We start from the raw sequence: 20,017 nt of genomic DNA, 5'->3' as shown, positions 1-20,017 counted from the left end.
CCCATTACTTATTCCTTAATATATGTATTTTGTCAACAGTATAATACTAGAAATCCAATTCCAATTTCATATTTTTAAACAGAGTCTATTTGATTGGTTCGGCTCGGTTCGTTCCATGTTATTAAACTTACGGGTTACTTGTTCATTGTTACCCAAGAACAGAAAGGAAAAGAAATGAGATTGGTAGATTTTTAAGACGTAACGTACCTTATAGATTAGCTAGTTTATATCTTGGTCTACTTGAATCATTATACGAATCTTTTAAAATCTTGATTGTATAACAAGAATGGAATATGTACAGGGGTTTTGTGTGTATGATGATTGGGAAATGATGAGGGAATGATAAGGATAAGGTTGGAATTAGGGTTTAAGGGTTTAAATAGGCAAAGCCAAAGGCTTTTAGGCCCATTATCACTTCCAAGTCCATTAACCTCTCTTAATCTTATCCATATTCTATATAGTATTTAATTAATTTAACGACATCACACGATATGATAACTAAAATAAACTGAGATACTTTATTCACCTATTTATTGAAACGAGGACGTTACAAGTCTCTCCCCCTTAAAAAGGTTTCGTCCTCGAAACATGCTTAATCCCTATAAAAATGAACGCTCAATGTATTCACTTCCTTTTCGAACGATCTTAACTTCCTAGATTACCGCTTTATCCTTCTTACTCTCGACCGTGCAGTCACCGAGTGGTGTTCATGATTGTTAGCTGTTCAAGGTAGCTTGCCCATGAAGCCCTTGATGATATACTTGTTGTCCTAATCTTAACAAGTCTTGTCTCGTCTATTAAGAGGCATTGCATTATGCCATTCTAACACTACCGTATACTTTAAATTCTAAGGTAACGTATCACATGACTGCCATTCACAAAGATCCATTCATATCATAATTCAATCCGTGATCATAACTCACAATCATAAGTTTAAAATTTAAACTTAAATTGTAAGCACGAAATCTTTAAAGTCATACATATCCTAATATTTAAACAAAATAACTTGTTCTTCTTGAGTGCTCCTTCCTCCAGCTTCCTTCATTGACAGGGAACTCTAAGTCTGCATCTTCTTTCCTGCTTCTCCCCTCTCCTGCTTTAGGCTTCTTACATTTGTAAGCCTTGTGACCACCAGCTCCGCAATTGAAACATTTATGGTCGTTCTTGCATTCCCAAGAGAAGTGCCCCATCTTCTCGCATCTGTAACAGGCTTTTGACCCCAACCTACACTCACCACCATGAGCCTTTCCACACTAGTGACAAACATTAGTACCAGCAACCCACTTGCACTCACCACCATGTATCTTACCACAAGTCTTGCACAATTTCCTCTCCCCCGTCCTCTGCTTCTTATCCTTGGGATTCCGCATTTGCAACTGGGTCATTTAGCAGGATCAATCCACTCCTTCTCTTTCTTCTCCAAAATTCTTGCATGGCCCTCAGTAGACTTTTCCCGTTGAAAATTCTTTACTGCGGCGGCTACTGCTCGAGTAATGGCAGCTTGAATAGCAGGTTCGATCTGATTCTCTTCTTCACGTACGGTCATCCTTTCCTCTTCACTAGAGTCAGTAATCGGTTCTTCAAAGGGTATTCGGTTAACACGTTGCCTACCAAGGCATCCCGTGCGCCCTCCTTGCTCAGCAGTCGTTTTAGCACCAGCCATTCGAATTCTAACGGAAAAACACAAACATCGTCACGTGTGGAACCGTTTAGTACAAGGATAGTGCGGCTACAGGTAGTAACAGTGGCCAGTTGGGATTAGCTGCTCACGTCACTTTCCGTGTCCTATACACTTCCTTTCGTGAGTCTACTTGTGCTCGGTTCTACTAAAAGCAGTTAGAGAATCAAACATTTCAAATATAAGCAAGCAATCTTACCTCTAACAATTCATATAACTTTCTTACTTATCCCTACGTTATACGTAAGGAAATTTACGTATTTAGCTTGCTTGAGTGGCATACGGCTATCCATATTGTCTTTCTTCTTTGGTCCATTCTCTGTTTGAGTCTAAGCACGTAAGGATGCTTAAATCTCTCAAACTTTTGCTCTGATACCAACTTGTAAGGCCCCGATCCCGGTAACCTTACATTCGGTGTTGGATTTACTCATAAACTTAGTTTGATACAGCGGAAGCATAATCAATTTGCAGCGGAACTAAAACATTTTACATAACATCTTCCTCCTTTAACTAATCTTCAATATGGATAACCTCGTACGCGCCTCAAGCTTGCCACGTCATCAATAATACTTGCATGCATACGAAAAGTCAGTTATACGCTGAGTGAGTTCTAATGTTTCTTAACATTTCATAACATACGCTTTGTAAATACATCACATCTTTCATATATTTAAGCATAACGTTTATAATCTTTGTTTACTTTCTCTATGTCTGTCTACCCATCATTTCATAACTATATTCCTATGCGCTTGAACATAACTAAGCCTCCTACTCTTACTCATAACCAAGCCTCCTATCCTTGCTCGTAACCAAGCCTTCCTTGCTCGTAACCGAGCCTCCTATCCTTGCTCATAATCGAGCCTCCAATCCTTGCTCGTAACCAAGCCTTCTATACACATCATTCATACTCGTTTATAATCCTATAACATTCTACGCAAGCATTAGTAGGGTTTGGTCCTTAACGCTTTGTATTCTATCAATATCAATCAAACATTCAAACGTATATTAATAAATTAATATATAGACACAATCTTACAAGATATATGTCATTAACTAAAGTTACATATATCTATTCTTTCACGTACGAGTATGCATACAGCCCCAAAAACATTTAAAGGAAAAAGGGAGCAATAACTCACCTGTAGACGATTCCTTTCAGATTTAATCGTAATGCCTTTCTTCAACTGAGCTCGACTAACTGTTATAACGTACACGTATTAATCTTCTATATTATTTAGTTATTTATTTCCTTAAGTTAATGGAGTTAACTTTTAAGTTAACTGAACGGAACAATAACCTTCTTAAACCAATCGTGTTAGCTCAATGTACCTAACCTCGTTTTATTAACGAACCGTCTTCATTAGTTTACATCCTTAACGATATTTATTATTATTAAATATACATATATTTATTATTATAATGGTTTATTATTATTAGTTCACATTCGTAATGCGTATACAAGCCAACGTTTCCTTAAGCGAGTTGGGGTTCGTGTCGGGTTATATTCGACTCATGCTCGGTTAGGTTCTTATTTGTTCCTTATAAGCTAATCTTTATTCATAATTTCTTTTCTTTATTTGAGGTGGTTCACATGTCCAGGTTTCGTTTAAGTTCTAGTCTCCTTACCATCCTTTTATTATAATTATTAAAAGTATTATTACTAAAGTATTATTATTATATGTTTACTAACACCCCTCACATACCTAATTATTTATACACAAGACCCATCCTCCATCTCCTACCTCACTCACCTACATCAGTAACAACCACCGCCGTCATCTCGTCATCTCCGGCCACCCAAGCGCCGGCCACCACAGTCCTCCTATCTCCCGTCAACAAGATGCTTTCATCCTGAACCCGCACCCAAACCATTCGCTTGCAAAGAATTCGCACAGGGAGACTTCGCATCGGGTTTCGCACGGGGAGAATTAGCATTAGGATTCGCACGGGGAGAATTTGCATCGGAATTCACACGGTTTCGAGTCGCATAGAGAAATGAGTCGCGTCGGGTTCCAATCGCATATAATCGATTCACTTGATGTTTTGAATCCCAGTCGCACAAGGGTATTGGGTTGAAGTCCATAGTCTAGTTAATTCCCACACTCGGCTCGAACTCTCGAACCACATCTCCACTCGACTCAATTTGGAGATAAATTCCTTCGTTCTAATCTAGGTATCATTCCTAACTTCACTCGATTCGAGTTGGAATCGGTCTTACAACCTGATACATTTCGGCTTGGGGTACACATAACCATATTTCACTGGAACCGGGTTCGGGTTCCTTTAGTTCATTTTGTTAGATTCAACCCATTACTTATTCCTTAATACATGTATTTTGTCAACAGTATAATACTAGAAATCCAATTCCAATTTCATATTTTTAAACAGAGTCTATTTGATTGGTTCGGCTCGGTTTGTTCCATGTTATTAAACTTACGGGTTACTTGTTCATTGTTAGCCAAAAACAGGAAGGAAAAGAAATGAGATTGGTAGATTTTTAATACGTAACGTACCTTATAGATTTGCTAGTTTATATCTTGGTCTACTTGAATCCTTACACGAATCGTTAAAAATCTTGATTGTATAACAAGGATGGAATGCGTACAGGGGCTTTGTGTGTATGATGATTGGGAATGATGAGGGAATGATAAGGATAAGGTTGGAATTAGGGTTTAAGGGTTTAAATAGGCAAAGCCCAAAGGCTTTAAGGCCCATTATCACTTCCAAGTCCATTAACCTCTCTTAATACTATCCATATTCTATACAGTATTTAATTAATTTAACGACATCACACGATACGATAACTAAAATAAACCGAGATACTTTATTCACTTATTTATTGAAACGAGGGCGTTACACTTGAAGATCATCACTCCCGCTCGGTTGCATTCGACGACTGTTTCTGTTATGTAAATTTGTAAAACGTTTGAAAATTTTGCGAGTTTCGGACCATCTTCCGATATCATATTGTCGGTACGGTCTATACTTCCCACCATGCTATAGAACAACTCTCGCACTTTCCCCCAAAATATACGGTGCTTTTGATAGTTCGCTAAAATTAAATAAAGATAAGTTTCAAACGAATTTTTAAAATTATATATGAAACAAAAAAAAATACCAACTTGTCAATCTTTGGATATTTCAACCCAAGCTTGATACAAAGCCTTTTTCTCCTCTTTTGTCCAAGTTGTTGTTTTCCTTTTTGGAACGACTTCCTCGGCTGCTCGGCTCGAGCCTCCTGTTCTCCTTGGTTCTTTTTTTGGGCTCGTTTGCCTTAGCGGCCTTTTTACGAACTTCTTGTGTCTTCAGAACAAAAAATTTGGGAGATGGTGGTGGCATTTGACTCATGTTTTGTTCCATCTCAGTTGCACCAAACACGTTGTCGTCATCTTGACTGAAAGGCATTTTCGGTCGGTAACAACCATCCCATTGATCCATATATTTTTAAAAAAAAGTTGATGAGTAATGTTGAATATATTTTTTATGAGGTAGTGTAGAGAGAATTGATAGTGTTGGTAATTTTTTAAAGCTAATGGTGTAGTTTATATAGGTAAAAAGTAAAAAAAAAAAGTTTTATTTTGCAATCACCCAACGCCAACGGTCACCTCACACAAATTAAAGCCCAATGGATCCTTCACCAGCCGCGAGCCCAATCGCGGGCGCTCGCTCGCAGCACCACTTGCGCCGGCATTTTGTGGTGTTCACCATCGACGTGCTCGTGCCGGCCACTCGCGGCTCCGGTGAAGCCACCACAGCATACAGCCTAATAATATGTATGAGTTATGGTGCAAGTGTGGGAGCGCCGACCCTACCACATGGGCTACACTGCGCGCAAGGCCTCCGTGAGTCTCTTGGCGGGTGTGAGGATCATTTGGCTTGCTTTTATTTTATGTTTAGTAAATAAATTAACCAATTATTTTTTACCTCACGTTGTAATCACATTTCACACTTTATCCCACTTTTACACATTCTAATGTCTAGTGACTGTGAAATGTAAAAGCGTCTTCACCAAGATGGCGCTTACGTGTCACAACATACCTTTTCACATACTTATTTTCACACTTCCCGCAACATTCATCATAAAAAGAATTCGATGTTGAAAACTAAAGTTGAGTTAAAAGTAAATGTTTACACCGAGCAAACATGTTTTGCTTTTACCCTCCTAAAACTTTGTTTTTTTAAGTGATATATACTGATATTATGTATTTAAAACAAGTTATAAGTATATTTTAAACAATCTATACGTAAGACCAACAAACTCTAACAATCAATTGAATAAGGATAAATCGTTTAACAAACTTGTTCAACGAAGAGAATTAAACAATATAAATAAAATCGAATATTAGGTGCAAATTTCACGAAGCAAAGGAAACATTGTTATTAGTTATTACATACAAGTGTATGAGCAAAGTTGTAATTAATTAACTACAACCACAATGGCATTTCAATAATATATATAACATTTATATAAACTCCTAATACTCACAAACATTAAATTACTAAACAAACTTGATTAATGAAGTGAAGAAAAGTGTTAATAAAAGGATAATATAGAATAGAATATTAGGTGACGAACCAAAAAAAATATTGTCATTACAAACAAGTGTTTGAACAAAGTTGTAATTAACCTCAACCACAGTGGCATTTGAACAATGTAGCATATATTTAAACTCTAATATTCACGAACATTAAACCACCCGCCACAATCACAATCTCCACCTCACATTTTTTTCCTACACTAACAAAGTAACGCTACCGTAAATCACACGCCTCTCTCTCTAGCACCACCGTCACCAGGGGCAAAAAATACGACTTTCCCACCATGGCTATGGCTTTCAAGATGGTATATCATCTACTATTGATCCTTGTTTATCTTATAACTTTCTTATCAAACTTAATTATATGTACCTGTGTATAAAACCGATTCATTTGTTATGGCGTGTATCGTCCTATCTAGTTGCTTACTAGACATTTATTTATATAGTTATCGTTCTAAAAAAAATTGTATGTAAACACGATTAACTTTTGTAGGCGACAACGGGGATATGGGTGGCGGATGAATGCAAGAGTTCGTTCATGGAGATGAAATGGAAGAAAGTTCATCGGTATATCGTGTATAAAATCGATGAGAAGTCGAAACTGGTGACTGTTGATAAAGTTGGTGGTGCCGGAGAAGCATATTCCGATCTTGCTGCCTCTCTACCGGACGACGACTGCCGTTACGCCGTCTTTGATTTCGATTTTGTCACAGTCGACAATTGCCGAAAAAGCAAGATCTTCTTTATTGCATGGTTAGTCACCACCCATCTCTATATTCTATTATATATTCTTGCGTATTAATTACTCTAAAGATTGGTATTCACTATGTTTGGTTTATATATGAAAACACAAAATGGTTGATCATATTCATATATAATGTAGTGAGGTTTCTGATTACATGAAATTATAGAAAACCTCATGCGTAATATATAATCTTTTTTATTACCATTAAATATTTCTTTTTTAAAATTAACTTGTTGTTTAAGTAAATATCAGTTTAGGAAAAGCTTGTTTAATATGGAATGAACTAAGAGAAGTACGGCTTCAAGCCTGTTTCTTTTAATGATTTTCAGGTTTAATTGTAAATTAAAACTGAACCGTGTAAACCATATATATATAGCAATAATTTGGTTTTATGATTTGAGCTTATGGATCCTATAAAATATGTGACCTTTATGGTATGCTAGTATCAAAATGTATAGAATTATATAACACTAGATTTTATCTCCCGTATTATGGAGGTTGTTTTACATTATTCGTTTTAAAATTTATATATGTATATTTGGATTTTAATTTTATTTATTGTAAGAAAGTTAATAATTAATATACTTGAGCTTTGATAATAAAATGGTTTCACAAATAAATGATATGTTATAATCCCGTTTAAAACTATCTGGGTTTGGTGATACCATTACCTGTTTATATTTTTTATTATAAAATTGTTTCTTAATTATAAAGAATATCTTTTTTTAAATAAAATAAGATATTAATTTAAGTATATCCCTATTTTATAGAAATTTCATATCAAATATTTTATGAGATTAATTTTTAATACAATGAGATGTTATAACTTGTTTAAGAGCTATCTGATTTGGTGAGACCTTTACCCGTGAATTCGGGTCAAATGCGTGAGAAACCTTTATTTACAAAACCTTTATTTACAAATAAAGGTATCTGATGGCTTGAAAGAATGAATGTTTTACATTTTTCACTTTTTAATATTTATTTTTTGGATTTTAATTTTCGTTATTGTAAAAAAGTTAATAATATACTTAGGGTTTAATGATGAAAGGGTTTTATAAATAAATGATATGTTATAACCCGTTTAAAAGCTATCTAGATTTTGTGACCCATGACCCGCTTATGTTTTTACTATAAAATTATTTATTAATTATAAATAATATCTTTTTCTTTTTAAATTGAATATTAAATTTTAGTATATTCCTATTATAGGATTTTCATATCAAATAATTGGTAAGATTAATTTTTAATTTAATGAGATGTTATAACCCGTTTAAGAGCTATCTGGTTATGGTAAGACCCATACCCATGAATTCGGGTTAGATCAATGAGAGACCTACCTTTAAAAATCAAGCAATCTGATGGCTTTCATAAAATAGGGGAGCGACCAAATCGCGACACGTAGGATTTTAGGGGTTTTGTTTCTATATATTATTGATTATTACATATTAATTGATAAATTGATATATAGAGAGGGTACAATTATGTAACATTGTAACCTACTATTGATGTTATATTTTTGTAGTATAATATAGGATGATTTTAACTTTTTAAGATCAATCTTATCGTCACACTGTTCAGTATGGTTTGTAAGAAACCTACAAAACTAATTACTTTTTCACCTAGTTTTACTACGTGAACTCTGAACTCGATCCTTAATTCACCCATGCAACAATTTATAACACATATGTCGCATACGCAATATATTATTTATGAAAAACTAGTGTTTTACATGTCGGTAAAACTCGGGTGTTGGTATAGCCCAAGCATTGTAAGTCCCGGATTTGAGGCGGTAAGTCAACACGAATTTAATCAGTTTTGATTATGTGCTTTATGGTACAGGAATCGGAGCAAAAAATAAAACAAAAACATTTTATAAACTGATCTTGACCAATGGGATGACATTGGTCTGCCTACCAAATTTGCAGCATCAAAGATTCAAACCCGGGTTGTAAACCGATATAAACATTTACCCTTACCAACAAAACCATCCGGCCAACACATTGTATATGCTAAATATTAAAACCACTACTGTATATAAAAACACAGACAACACACTTTGTGGCACTAAAGTTCTCAATTATGCATAATTAGATAATTAATCAACTTAATAAATACTAAGCAGTACTCTTAGAAGTTAGAAATATTGTTATCTTTCATTTCAATTTAAAAATATATATAAATATTTGAAAAAGAGTTAGGTTAATAATCTTACTTTAAATAAAGGTGTGGAAACGTATGAATAGGAGAAAAAGACAATTGACTTTATTGCAACAAGTGAAAATGAGGTCATACTGGACCATGTAGTTAATTCCATAACATGATTACAGGTTACAACAACTATATGGCTTGCATTGGTTTTCCACAAGTAATTATTATTATAATTTTATCTATTTAATCATTGTTAACTTATATATTCTTACAAATGTATGTAGGGCTCCTAGTGCATCAAAAATAAGGGCAAAAATGTTGTATGCAACATCCAAAGATGGAATAAGAAGAGTGTTGGATGGCATTCACTACGAAGTTCAAGCAACTGATCCAAGTGAGATGGGGTTTGATATCATCCAAGATAGAGCAAAATAATATCAACAAAACCAACATCATACCCCACCCCTATCCACCCACCATAACCCATCATGCCCCACTCCTACCTCCCATCATAATATTTATTGTCGAATAATCAATCACACCTACTAATTATCATCATGTTTTTGGCATCTTTCATATGGGTTGAAGTCTTTTTTTTTTGTCCCAAAATGATTATTTATTGTAACGATCAATGCTATTATGACTTGTACTTTGTACGGTAAAAGAGGCATTTTCTTTGAATTTGATCACCGTTACTGACTTAACCTTGTGTTATCGATTACGTAATGTTTATTACAAGAGAAGGGTTTTCTGCAAAATATATGTATGATCCGTGATCATCCAAAATTCTTCAAGTTTGATTATCTTCTGCGACAGTGACGGAAAACCATAGATGCAAACAAAGTAATTAATTGTATTTGTATCAATATCAATACAATTAAAAGGGTCTGTAGAAATAATTCTATCGCATAAATATTAACCACCATCACTTGCACCGCTAATTATCCGGGACGAATGTTAACTTGCGACTAAGATCGGAGACTATAACTTGCGTTACATAGTCTGAGACGAATTTACAACGGATTTGCTACCTGTAACTTGGTGATGGAATAGTTTTGTGACTGAATGTTTGCATGCAGCAGATTTTTGATGGAATATTCGAGTGTCATGCTACAATTGATTTGCAATTATTTTTTTTTTCGACACAACTTGTGACTGATCTCAGTCTTTTAACAAAAATCTCTAGCAATTACCCTTTATTTAGTACGGTGTCACCGTCATGGGGCTGTAAACGAACCGAACAAGCACGAACAAGGCCTTATTCATGTTCATTTGCTAAGGAAATAATATGTTCACGAACGGTTTACGAACACTTATCGAATGAGATTTTTTGTGTGTGTTCATTTATTAAGGAAATGAATGTGTTCATGAACGGTTCACGAACACAAATAAAATCGGTAAAGCCAAGAGATTGAGAACGATGTATTCATCAATGCGAATAATGAAAGCCTGTAAACGAATCGAACGTACACGAACCAGGGCATATTTATGTTCATGTTCGTTTATTTAAAAAATGAATATCTGTGTTCGTTTATGTTTGTTTGTTTAAAATCTAAATGAACATATATGAACAAACTGAAATGAACACAAACATAAACGAATATAAATGAAAACACTTAAATGAACACAAATTAACCAATATAAAACCTCAAGTAGATGATTCATTGGTATAATATTTAATTATTTTCTATTAATACATAAATAAACATAAATAAATGAACATAAATGAACGTTACGAACATAAATGAACGAACGTCCATGAATATAAATAAACGAACGGAATATGTGTTTATGTTCGTTCGTTTAATTAAACAAACACAAATTTTTTGTTCATTTTCATTCGTTTATTAAATAAACGAACTTCTTACCGAACGGTTCACAAACAGTTCACCGAACGTTCGATTCGTTTACATACCTTAAGATAATCATAACAAAATATCAGTGATTGAATCAGAACTGTTCAACTAAGATGTCATTGTCACAATAGTAATTCTTTTATGTTCGACGCAATTTGAAGGATAAGTCATAAGAAAATGACTTCGTTAGATATCCCATTACTAATATTTATATATATAAAAGAGAAGTTTGATGACGCTGGACTATGATTGGTTTCATTTAGCAAGATTTCATTCGATCAAGTTTTCTTCTTTTTTAAACTTTGATAATTATATTTCTAATTATCTTTGTTATGTTTGTTTTTTATTAGTTTAGTTCCAATACCAATATACCGTAACGGATGTGATAAAAATTGACATAATTTGCGTAGACTTAGCGCATTTTGTTTTAGTTATAGTACCGTTTAATAACAATTCTTTTTTTTAATCCAGTTTTGTAACGGACGTGAAAAACTCAACCAAATTTGCATAGACTCACCGCCAGGGACCAACAACACTCAGGTTTTACCAACGCTCGAGTTTCACCGACCAGCGCTATCCCAATGTTCCATCTCAATTTTTATAACTTTTTTTTGTTTTAGTTTCCGTACAATAATACATGTAACAAAAACTGACCGAATTCACGTCAATTTACCGCCTCAACACTTAGGACTGATAATGCTTGTGTTTTACCAACGTTCGGATTTACTAACTTGCCCAGCGCAATGCGCCGAGTTAAAAACTAGTTAAGAAAACAAATAGCAACGTTTTTGAACTCCTCTATTTTCACATGTTTACTCACACCGCAATGTATTTTCATAGTATAAAGATTTTCTTTTGTTAATCTTTCAATTACACAACTCAAAGTAAACAACATAAAAGTCTATTGCGTCATCATTGATGGTCTAAGAAACTAAAAACCCTAAGTGAGAAAGTGCTTCTCGTCGGATGATATCGGTATCGGTACGGTACCGAAATTTCCGATCACGAAAATCGTAAATTCTGGGTAAAAGTATCTAAATATTCAATTTGGTATTAGTTTGGTACCGGTATTTAATGTAAAATTCGGGAAATACCGGTACCGTACCGATACCGAAATTCAAAACTTTGGTATCGATTCGGTTACGACGATACCAAATCGGTACCGACAGTGGCGGATCTAGAACCAAATGTCAGGGTAACGTTAAAAAAAATTTTTCACCGTGTTTCATATAAATGTAAACTAAACAAAATAGAAACACGATGATAAATAAATTTAAACAACTGAACTGCATATTTCTCCCCTTCGGTTTATGTAAGCTTGAAATCGAGCCATCACATCCTCTTCTTTTATTTTATCAAGCGTTTCTCTTTCGACCGCACAAATTAAGGCATTTTTCAAATACTCATCACCCATTCGATTGCGCAAATCCGTCTTGATAAGGTTAAGTTTTAGAGAAACACCTTTCAACGGTTGCAGTTGCAACCGGTAAAGCCAACGCTAGCTTCAATATACGATAACCCAAAGGAAAAGTGGCGTGTTTTCTGGTTTCCACCATTACACGAGCAAGATCACACATTCCACCTAATTTTGCAAATTTATCATCTTCCATTAAAGTGTGATAAAAGGTCGTAAGATCACCCGAAATACACCATCTTTCTTCATTAGTAAAGTCATTCGGATACATATCAGAAAATGCCACCATCTTCGATATGTCAAACATAGACAACGAATCACAAGGATTTAAATCGGGCATATTTTCTATCAAACTAGTTGAGACCTCACTAAATCTATTTCCAAGTTCTTGAATTTGCATATCCAAGCGGTATTAAAAACTTCAACCTCAAAATGATGTTAATTAGTAATGATATTCTTTCGTTTTCGTTGATTACCATAACTTTCCGTCATATCTAGCATCTTAATCCTGTTTTTTTCACAAAAATGTCACTCTAGCCAACATCTTGTCAAACCGGTTTTGTCTTAGATTATTCGATGCTCGGTTTGTCCGGCTTATCAACTTAGACGCTTCTAACAAGTCTTGATATTTTTAAGATGTTTTGATAGAGAATTTGTGAGGCCTAAAATATTAAGTGTATATAAAACACAAAATAAAGACTCTTAAAATACTTAAGAATACCTTTCGCATTAGTTCGTTGTTGCACACTCTCTCCGTCTTCTTTAACAAAAGCAAGCACCTCAACAACTTTCGGGAATAATTTTAACAAACTTACGATTTTTCTATATTGACAATTTATATAAACAATTATTATTTTAGTTAAAAGTTGATGAATACCTAAATTGAGAAACTATAGGTCGAACCGTGAAAGAGGGTTCGAACCGGTGAACCACCTCTTCTTGGCTGCAGCTTGGAGCGGTGGAGGTCACCTGGTCAGGTTACCGGAGGAGGAGGAGGGCAACCTGCAACAGCGCAGTGGTGTCTTGTCACTGTGGTGGCTTGGAGTTTTTGATTAAATGAGGACCGGCAATTTTGTTTTAAGTGTAACATACATTATTTTAAAGGTTATAATGGTTTTATTGGTTTGGGCTTTAGTTGGGTTGAATTTTTAAATTGGTTGGCCTTAAAACATATAGGGGTAATGGTATTTTTTTCACGGGTAACAAAACATGAAAACTGACCTAAAAATTTTATTTTTTTACACTACCGATGAGAAGTTGAGGGTAGCACAGGCCCGGCTCTTGGGGGAGTGCCAAGTGGGCGACCGCCCGGGGCACGTTTTTTTCGGGGGCACAATTTTTTAACAAATTCCCGATGTTATGTATGTAAAATACGTGAATGTTTATAATCCCACTATTTTATAACACTCAAACACCTTTTAGACCAATTTTTTTAAAATTATCCAAAGGGTTATAGGCCCACTCAAAATTGAAAAAAGGCCAAGTACTTTTAACTAATCAATATAAGTTAAATAAATAAATAAAAAGTATAGGCGGGATAATAGCAAAGTCGACTTCGAACACCAACAGTCACGGTAGCATATGAATAAATGAGTTTTTCGAAATTATAGTTATTGAAATCTTATTTACGATCCACAACGCCTTAACAACTGGTTGGCGATGATAGCTATCGAGAACGGAACGTTAGAGAGCATAAACTGTGAAGAATTAATTCACCAATTTGTTATAAAAAATGTTAGGAGAGCTTTACAAATCCATTAGCTATTAGTCTATTTAGTATGTCATAAACTAATTCTAATACCATGATATTGCTAATTGTTATGTTTATCGCTATAACTTTAATTGGTGTATAAAAAAATGTTTTTACATTACTTAGTACGTTAAAGTTTAAGGGGCATATTTTTTCGGCTCGGCCGGCGCACGTGAACTCTTAGAGCCGGCCCTGGTAATGCACTACATTCGCCACTAGGTACCGATTTCAGTATTGATCCCGGTACCGATTTTGCTCATCCCGAATCTAATATGCATGTTTATACAAATAAACGTGAAGTTAATATACAAACAAGTGAGAAAGTCCTTACTGGATGTGACTTTTACATAAATGGAAAAAAATTGGTATGCCAGATTTTTTTTTTCAGGTTTCATGTTAACTACTTAAAAGTAATGCATTAGCACCAAACAGGAAGAATCAATCAACCTTGAGTCTTAATTCTTGTTGGCCATAACTAATAAACAAATATGAATTTGAGAATTTATATAGAACCATAATTGTATTTGTATAGTAGGTTAGTAAAATATTAATAACAAAAGTTTGATATGTCAATTGTTTCAAATTTTCAATGTGTGGTTAGTTGCTTACAAATTACAATTACAAGTGTCAAATATTGGGCCCATAAAGACCCGTCCAGCTTATTTAGCCCATGATCAGCATTTAGCAGACTTTAGCTTTATCTTTCCATCCCATACTAAGCCCGTATTTATTAATTAACTTATATTACCCACTTAGAACCTATCTCAAAACTTATAAATTACTTCTAACTTAAAACATAAGTTCGTAACGAGCCTACAATTGATCTTTTTATATGGGGCAATTTCATAGAAAATAGTTTTTCTTCATAATATATTTTATTGAATTACGAAAAACTACTTACAAGATAGAACTCTTTTAAATTCTAACTTTATGTTATCCATTTCTATTATTAGTTCAATACAAATCAAATATATGTAATAAATTAATTTCTAAATTGATAACTTGTAACAAAATCCATATTAGTTTGAATCTAAAATTAATATATTTGACGAGCCCAAATGTTCAACACACTTTAGACAATAAAATCAAGTGTGATATATCATATGTTGAAGAAAATTTAGACAAATGACAAAAACTAGCTAGTACTTAAAAAATATTATAGACATATACATGCTCCGCTCGTGTATTAAAATTTTAATATAGTAAAAAAATAAAAATAAATAAATAAATAAAACAATTGACTAATTTTAATTCATAATTAGTTTTGCATAACAGCATAACAAAAATCAAAAACTATTTACTTGTGCAATATACGGAAAGTTTTAAACTAGTATATTAGGTAGTTAGTTGTAACAAGTAGTTTATACTAGGGAATAGGGATGGGCATTTGGTACTTGGTACCGGTACCGGTACCAAAATCGGTACCGATTTGGTACCGTCGGTACCGAATCGGTACCAAAGTTTTGAGTTTCGGGATCGGTACGGTACCGGCACGGTATGGTATGGTACGATACCGGCATGGTACGGTACGTTACGGTACCGGTATTTCATGAATTTTTGCCTTCAATACCGGTATCGTCCTGGTACCGTACCGGTACCGAACCGAATATTTCGGTACCGATACTGGTACCAAGATTTGACGATTTTTGGGATCGGTATTTTCGGTACCGGTACTGGTACGGTACCGAGCTCATCCCTAGTTTATGCTCATAGTTTTCCGGGCTCCAGCCCGCACTTTATCCCATGGTCAACATTTTAAGGTTTAAACTAGTTTTTTCTTTTCTTTTTCTTTTTTAACTGCGTTTGAAACTAGTCCTAGTACCCAAGTAGACTATTCTAATACGGGATATCAACTATCAATACTGATTTTGACTCTCTATGCTTGACTCACCTAGAAATACCATCAAAAAGGAAATTCACCATTGTGAGAAAAACCCTCTAAAGTCAGATTTTGAAGCTGAGACCATAAAAAGTTCAAGGCTTATTCATGGACCCCATGCCATTGGACCTGAAGGCCAATTGCTTTAAACTAGTATATATGTTATTTGCCTTGCATCTCAATATCTTTTGTGACAAAGCGAATAGCATAAGCTCCCCAATGTATATTAACTAACTGCATACTAATGCGGTGTTTGTTTTTAGAGAAAAGCTCTTCTCCATCTCTTTTGTCTGCGCCACACAAACCACGTGCAGACGTTATGGTCTGCAGTGTGTTTATTTTTAGAAGACCTTTCAAACCTTTAAACCCTACTATTCAAACAAAACACATACACATCGACCTCCTCCTCTCCTCTACCAACCACCGCCGTGACTCCCCCTCTCCTCCACCCACCACCGTCGAAGCACCTCCTCCACCAAGCCACGACCGTCTCATCTTCTCCTCCCACAGGTAATGTAAGCATTCTCTATGTTCATTCAAATCTAGGGCTTTATTTTTTAGATACTAGATCTGAGATCCGATTATTTTGTGCTTTGTGATTAGTGTAACCATTTGATTTCAGATTTATATGATAGCATTAATAAGCTATTATTTTTTATTTGGTTATGTTTAGTAAATTTTATATGTTTTTGTGGAATGCTTAGCTGGTTTGTGCCTTGGAAAATAGTTTATGTTTACGTTTGAATTGAGCAAAGCTATTGTTTTTTTTTATCAGGTTATGTTTAGTAAATTTTTATTTTTGTGGAATGCTTAATTGATTTGTGCCTTGTAAAATAGTTTGTGTTTACATTTGAACTGAGCACTTGGTTTGAATATGTTTATGTTTGAATTAAGCACTAGGAATAGTTTAAAATATCTGTATATTTAAATTTCAGTTTATTTTAGCAGTTTGTAGAAGTTAAAAAAACAAACAGTCTTCTTCTTGCAGACTGTAGAAGTTTGGTCCACATCTTTTTTTACAGATGCAGATATGGCTCGCAGACTGCAGACATTTTATCTTCGAAAAGATAAATTGTACCTAACTGAATGCGATAAACTTCAAACTAATATTGTTAACAAGTGTTTTTTAATCATCATCCTATAAAAATTTAATAAGTTTTATAAATAATCTCAAACATATTTGATTCATTTTTTATAAAATCTTTGATTTTATAAAACTTGTTTAATTTATCTTTTTATATACCTTGAACTATTTTATAAACTTTGGTCTAGATTATATAAGAATATGTTATGAGCTTTTATAAAATAGCAAAGTCATTTTAAAGTTAACTAAATGTCAAGGAGCAATCCAATTGCTCCGTTTATGATCAGGGTTTGTTGGTTTCGTCCTGCCTTAGACTCATTAGGCGAGCGGCAACCATGACTAGGCGTGCATGACTCCTTTCTCGTTGAGGACGTGCCCGATGAAGTCCGGGACGAGCCACCATACCCAGCTGTTTTCACACAAATTAACTATTTCGATCTTCATATATTTGGTCAGTGTCATTAATCTCGCTATAAATACGTCATTTATCCTTTCGATGATGTGTATGGTATTTCGAAGATGAGTAGGCTCATGGATGACTTGATAGCCACCATTTGACTTGTTTGATTCGATTTATTTTCCCAAATCCATGGTAGAACCGACTTATCAACCATGGTATTTTTGTTGCTCGATTCGTTCAACTCTTGCTACAGTTTTGACGTGCACTTAGTATGATCAGTAATCCATCTGGTGGTAGTATCTACCATTGAATGTCGTCCAATATTATTTATTGATTTGTTTCAACCTAATGCTATATTTAGATATCTTTGTTGATAATTGGATAATGTATGATATGAAACATAAAAGTAATTCTATTTAATATCATTAGTTATTAAAGTGATAAAATGATCCCATCTAGACTGTAGAATTGGTTAACTTGATATCTCATTAACATTAAATAATGGATTATATACAAAGATAGTTACACAAATTAAAGAGAGTTTTACTACTTTTTAAAACTACCAATTTGACCAACATAACTTCTATATGTAATATATAAATACAATATATTATTTGCTAACACCCCTGCCAAGCGGATAGGTGGTGGACTAACCCGAAGTAGAATGCAAAAATGTTCAAATAAAGGTCTTGGAAGTCTCTTGGTGAAGATATCCGACACTTGAAGCTTGGTAGGAACAAATTTTGTATGAAGACGACCCGAGGCAGCCAATTCTTGAACAAAATGATAGTCGATGTCTATATGCTTGGCTCATTTATGGGAAACAGAATTTTGGCTAAGGAATAAAGCACTTCGGTTGTCACAAAGGAGGGTCAGGCGATCTGCCAGAAGGGCATAAATTTCTCATAAAAGGTGTGTGAGCCATATAATTTCTGCCATAATATTTGCCATTACCCTATATTCGGATTCGCATCTGGAGCGAGAAACTGTTGGTTGCTTTTTGCACTTCATGACACAAGATTTCCTCCTAAGTAAATTGAGTAGATATAATCGGATCGATGAGTCTCAATACATCGCGCCCAATCCGCATCTGAATAACCAACCAGTTGTGTTTTGGAAGGTTTGTCAAAAGTAAGACCAAAGGCAATAATACCTTTAACGTAACGATGAATGCGTTTGACGGATTGAAAATGAGACACGCTAGGCGAGTGAAGGAACTGGCTCGCTTTATTAACGGCGTAGAGATGTCCGGTCTTGTGATCGGAAGATATTGAAGAGCACCAACAACGGACCGATATAAGGTTGGGTCATGAAACGGTGTACATTGAGAAGTGAAAACATCCGTTGTGACTAACAGTGTATCAACAAGTTTTGTATCGATAAGGCCGGCTTTAGCAATAATGTCATAGGCGTACTTCGCTTGATCCAAAAATAATCCGGTATTTGTATGGATGACCTCGAGTCCCAAGAAGTAGTTTAAGCGTTCCAAGTCCTTTAGAGCAGACTCGTTATGTAAGCGAGTGATAAATTATTGAACAGCGGACTAGTCATTCTCGGTTAAGATGATATCATCTACGTAAACAAAGAGGTAGATGATAGTTGTCTGTTGTTTAAATACAAATAGGTATGTGTTCGCACGGCTACAGTGAAACCCGATATGAATAAGAAAGGTACTGAGACGTTTAAACCAAACCTGAGGGGCTTGTTTAAGGCCATAAATAGCCTTCTTTAACCGACAAACATGATGTGGAATTTGAGAATTTACAAAGCCCGGAGGTTGTTCCATGTATACCCTTTCGGTGAGAATGCTATTTAGAAACGCATTTTTAACATCGAGCTGGCGTGAACGCCATTTGTGTATGCAAGAGCAAGTACGACCCAAACTGTTGCCGCTTTGATAAAAGGGCTAAACGTAAGCGAGTAGTCTAACCCGGGAACTTGTGTAAAACCTTGCTCTACAAGACGTGTTTGTAGCGATCAATAGAGTTATCCTATTTATATTCCATACTGCATTTTAACCCGACAACCTTTAAAGCTTTTGTTTGTGGTACGAGTTCCTAGGTTTGATTTTCATGTAACGCGCGAATCTCTTCACGCATTGCATTCACCCAATGTGACTGTCTAGATGCTGTCTTGTAACCTTTAGGATTGCTTGTGACAATTAAAGCTTGGTGCAAAGGGCTGGAGGTGAAACTGAGAGATCAATGACATGTTTTGGTTTAAAAATCCAATTCTTTGACCGGGTAGTCATTAAATGAGTTTGAGGTGGAGCATGGCATTTTTAGTATGGATCCATAGAGGAGACGGGCAAAGGTTCTGCTATATTTTGTTGTGATGATGGTGGTGGAGAGGGAATTGACGGGAGTGTGGGTTAGTTATTGGATGATTGGGTAGTGGAATGATTTAGGTGGTTGGGTGGTTGTGTGTTTTGTGTGGGGTCTGTTGGATATAAAGAACAACTATTGAAGGAAGTTGTAGTTGATTTTTGTGAGGAATTTGTGTTGGGTAAAGGTTGGTACTATGGA

General features: G+C 34.9%; 1 protein-coding gene across 1 annotated transcript; it reads left to right on the top strand.

The window, feature by feature from the left end:
• The first annotated feature begins 6,399 nt into the window (after window positions 1–6,399).
• LOC143588817 (actin-depolymerizing factor 5-like) lies at window positions 6,400–9,757 on the top strand. The gene is made up of 3 exons (XM_077069730.1): window positions 6,400–6,521; window positions 6,710–6,969; window positions 9,394–9,757. The coding sequence occupies exons 1-3, from the start codon at window positions 6,501–6,503 to the stop codon at window positions 9,542–9,544; spliced, it is 432 nt and encodes a 143-aa protein (XP_076925845.1). The 5' UTR covers window positions 6,400–6,500; the 3' UTR covers window positions 9,545–9,757.
• Window positions 9,758–20,017: the final 10,260 nt, after the last annotated feature.

This window comes from Bidens hawaiensis, unplaced genomic scaffold (genome assembly GCF_021521415.1).
Source record: "Bidens hawaiensis isolate Kalapana, Puna unplaced genomic scaffold, B.hawaiensis_p1.1 tig00036796_1, whole genome shotgun sequence".
NCBI lineage: Eukaryota > Viridiplantae > Streptophyta > Magnoliopsida > Asterales > Asteraceae > Bidens > Bidens hawaiensis.
This window is presented reverse-complemented; position numbering and strand designations above follow the sequence as displayed.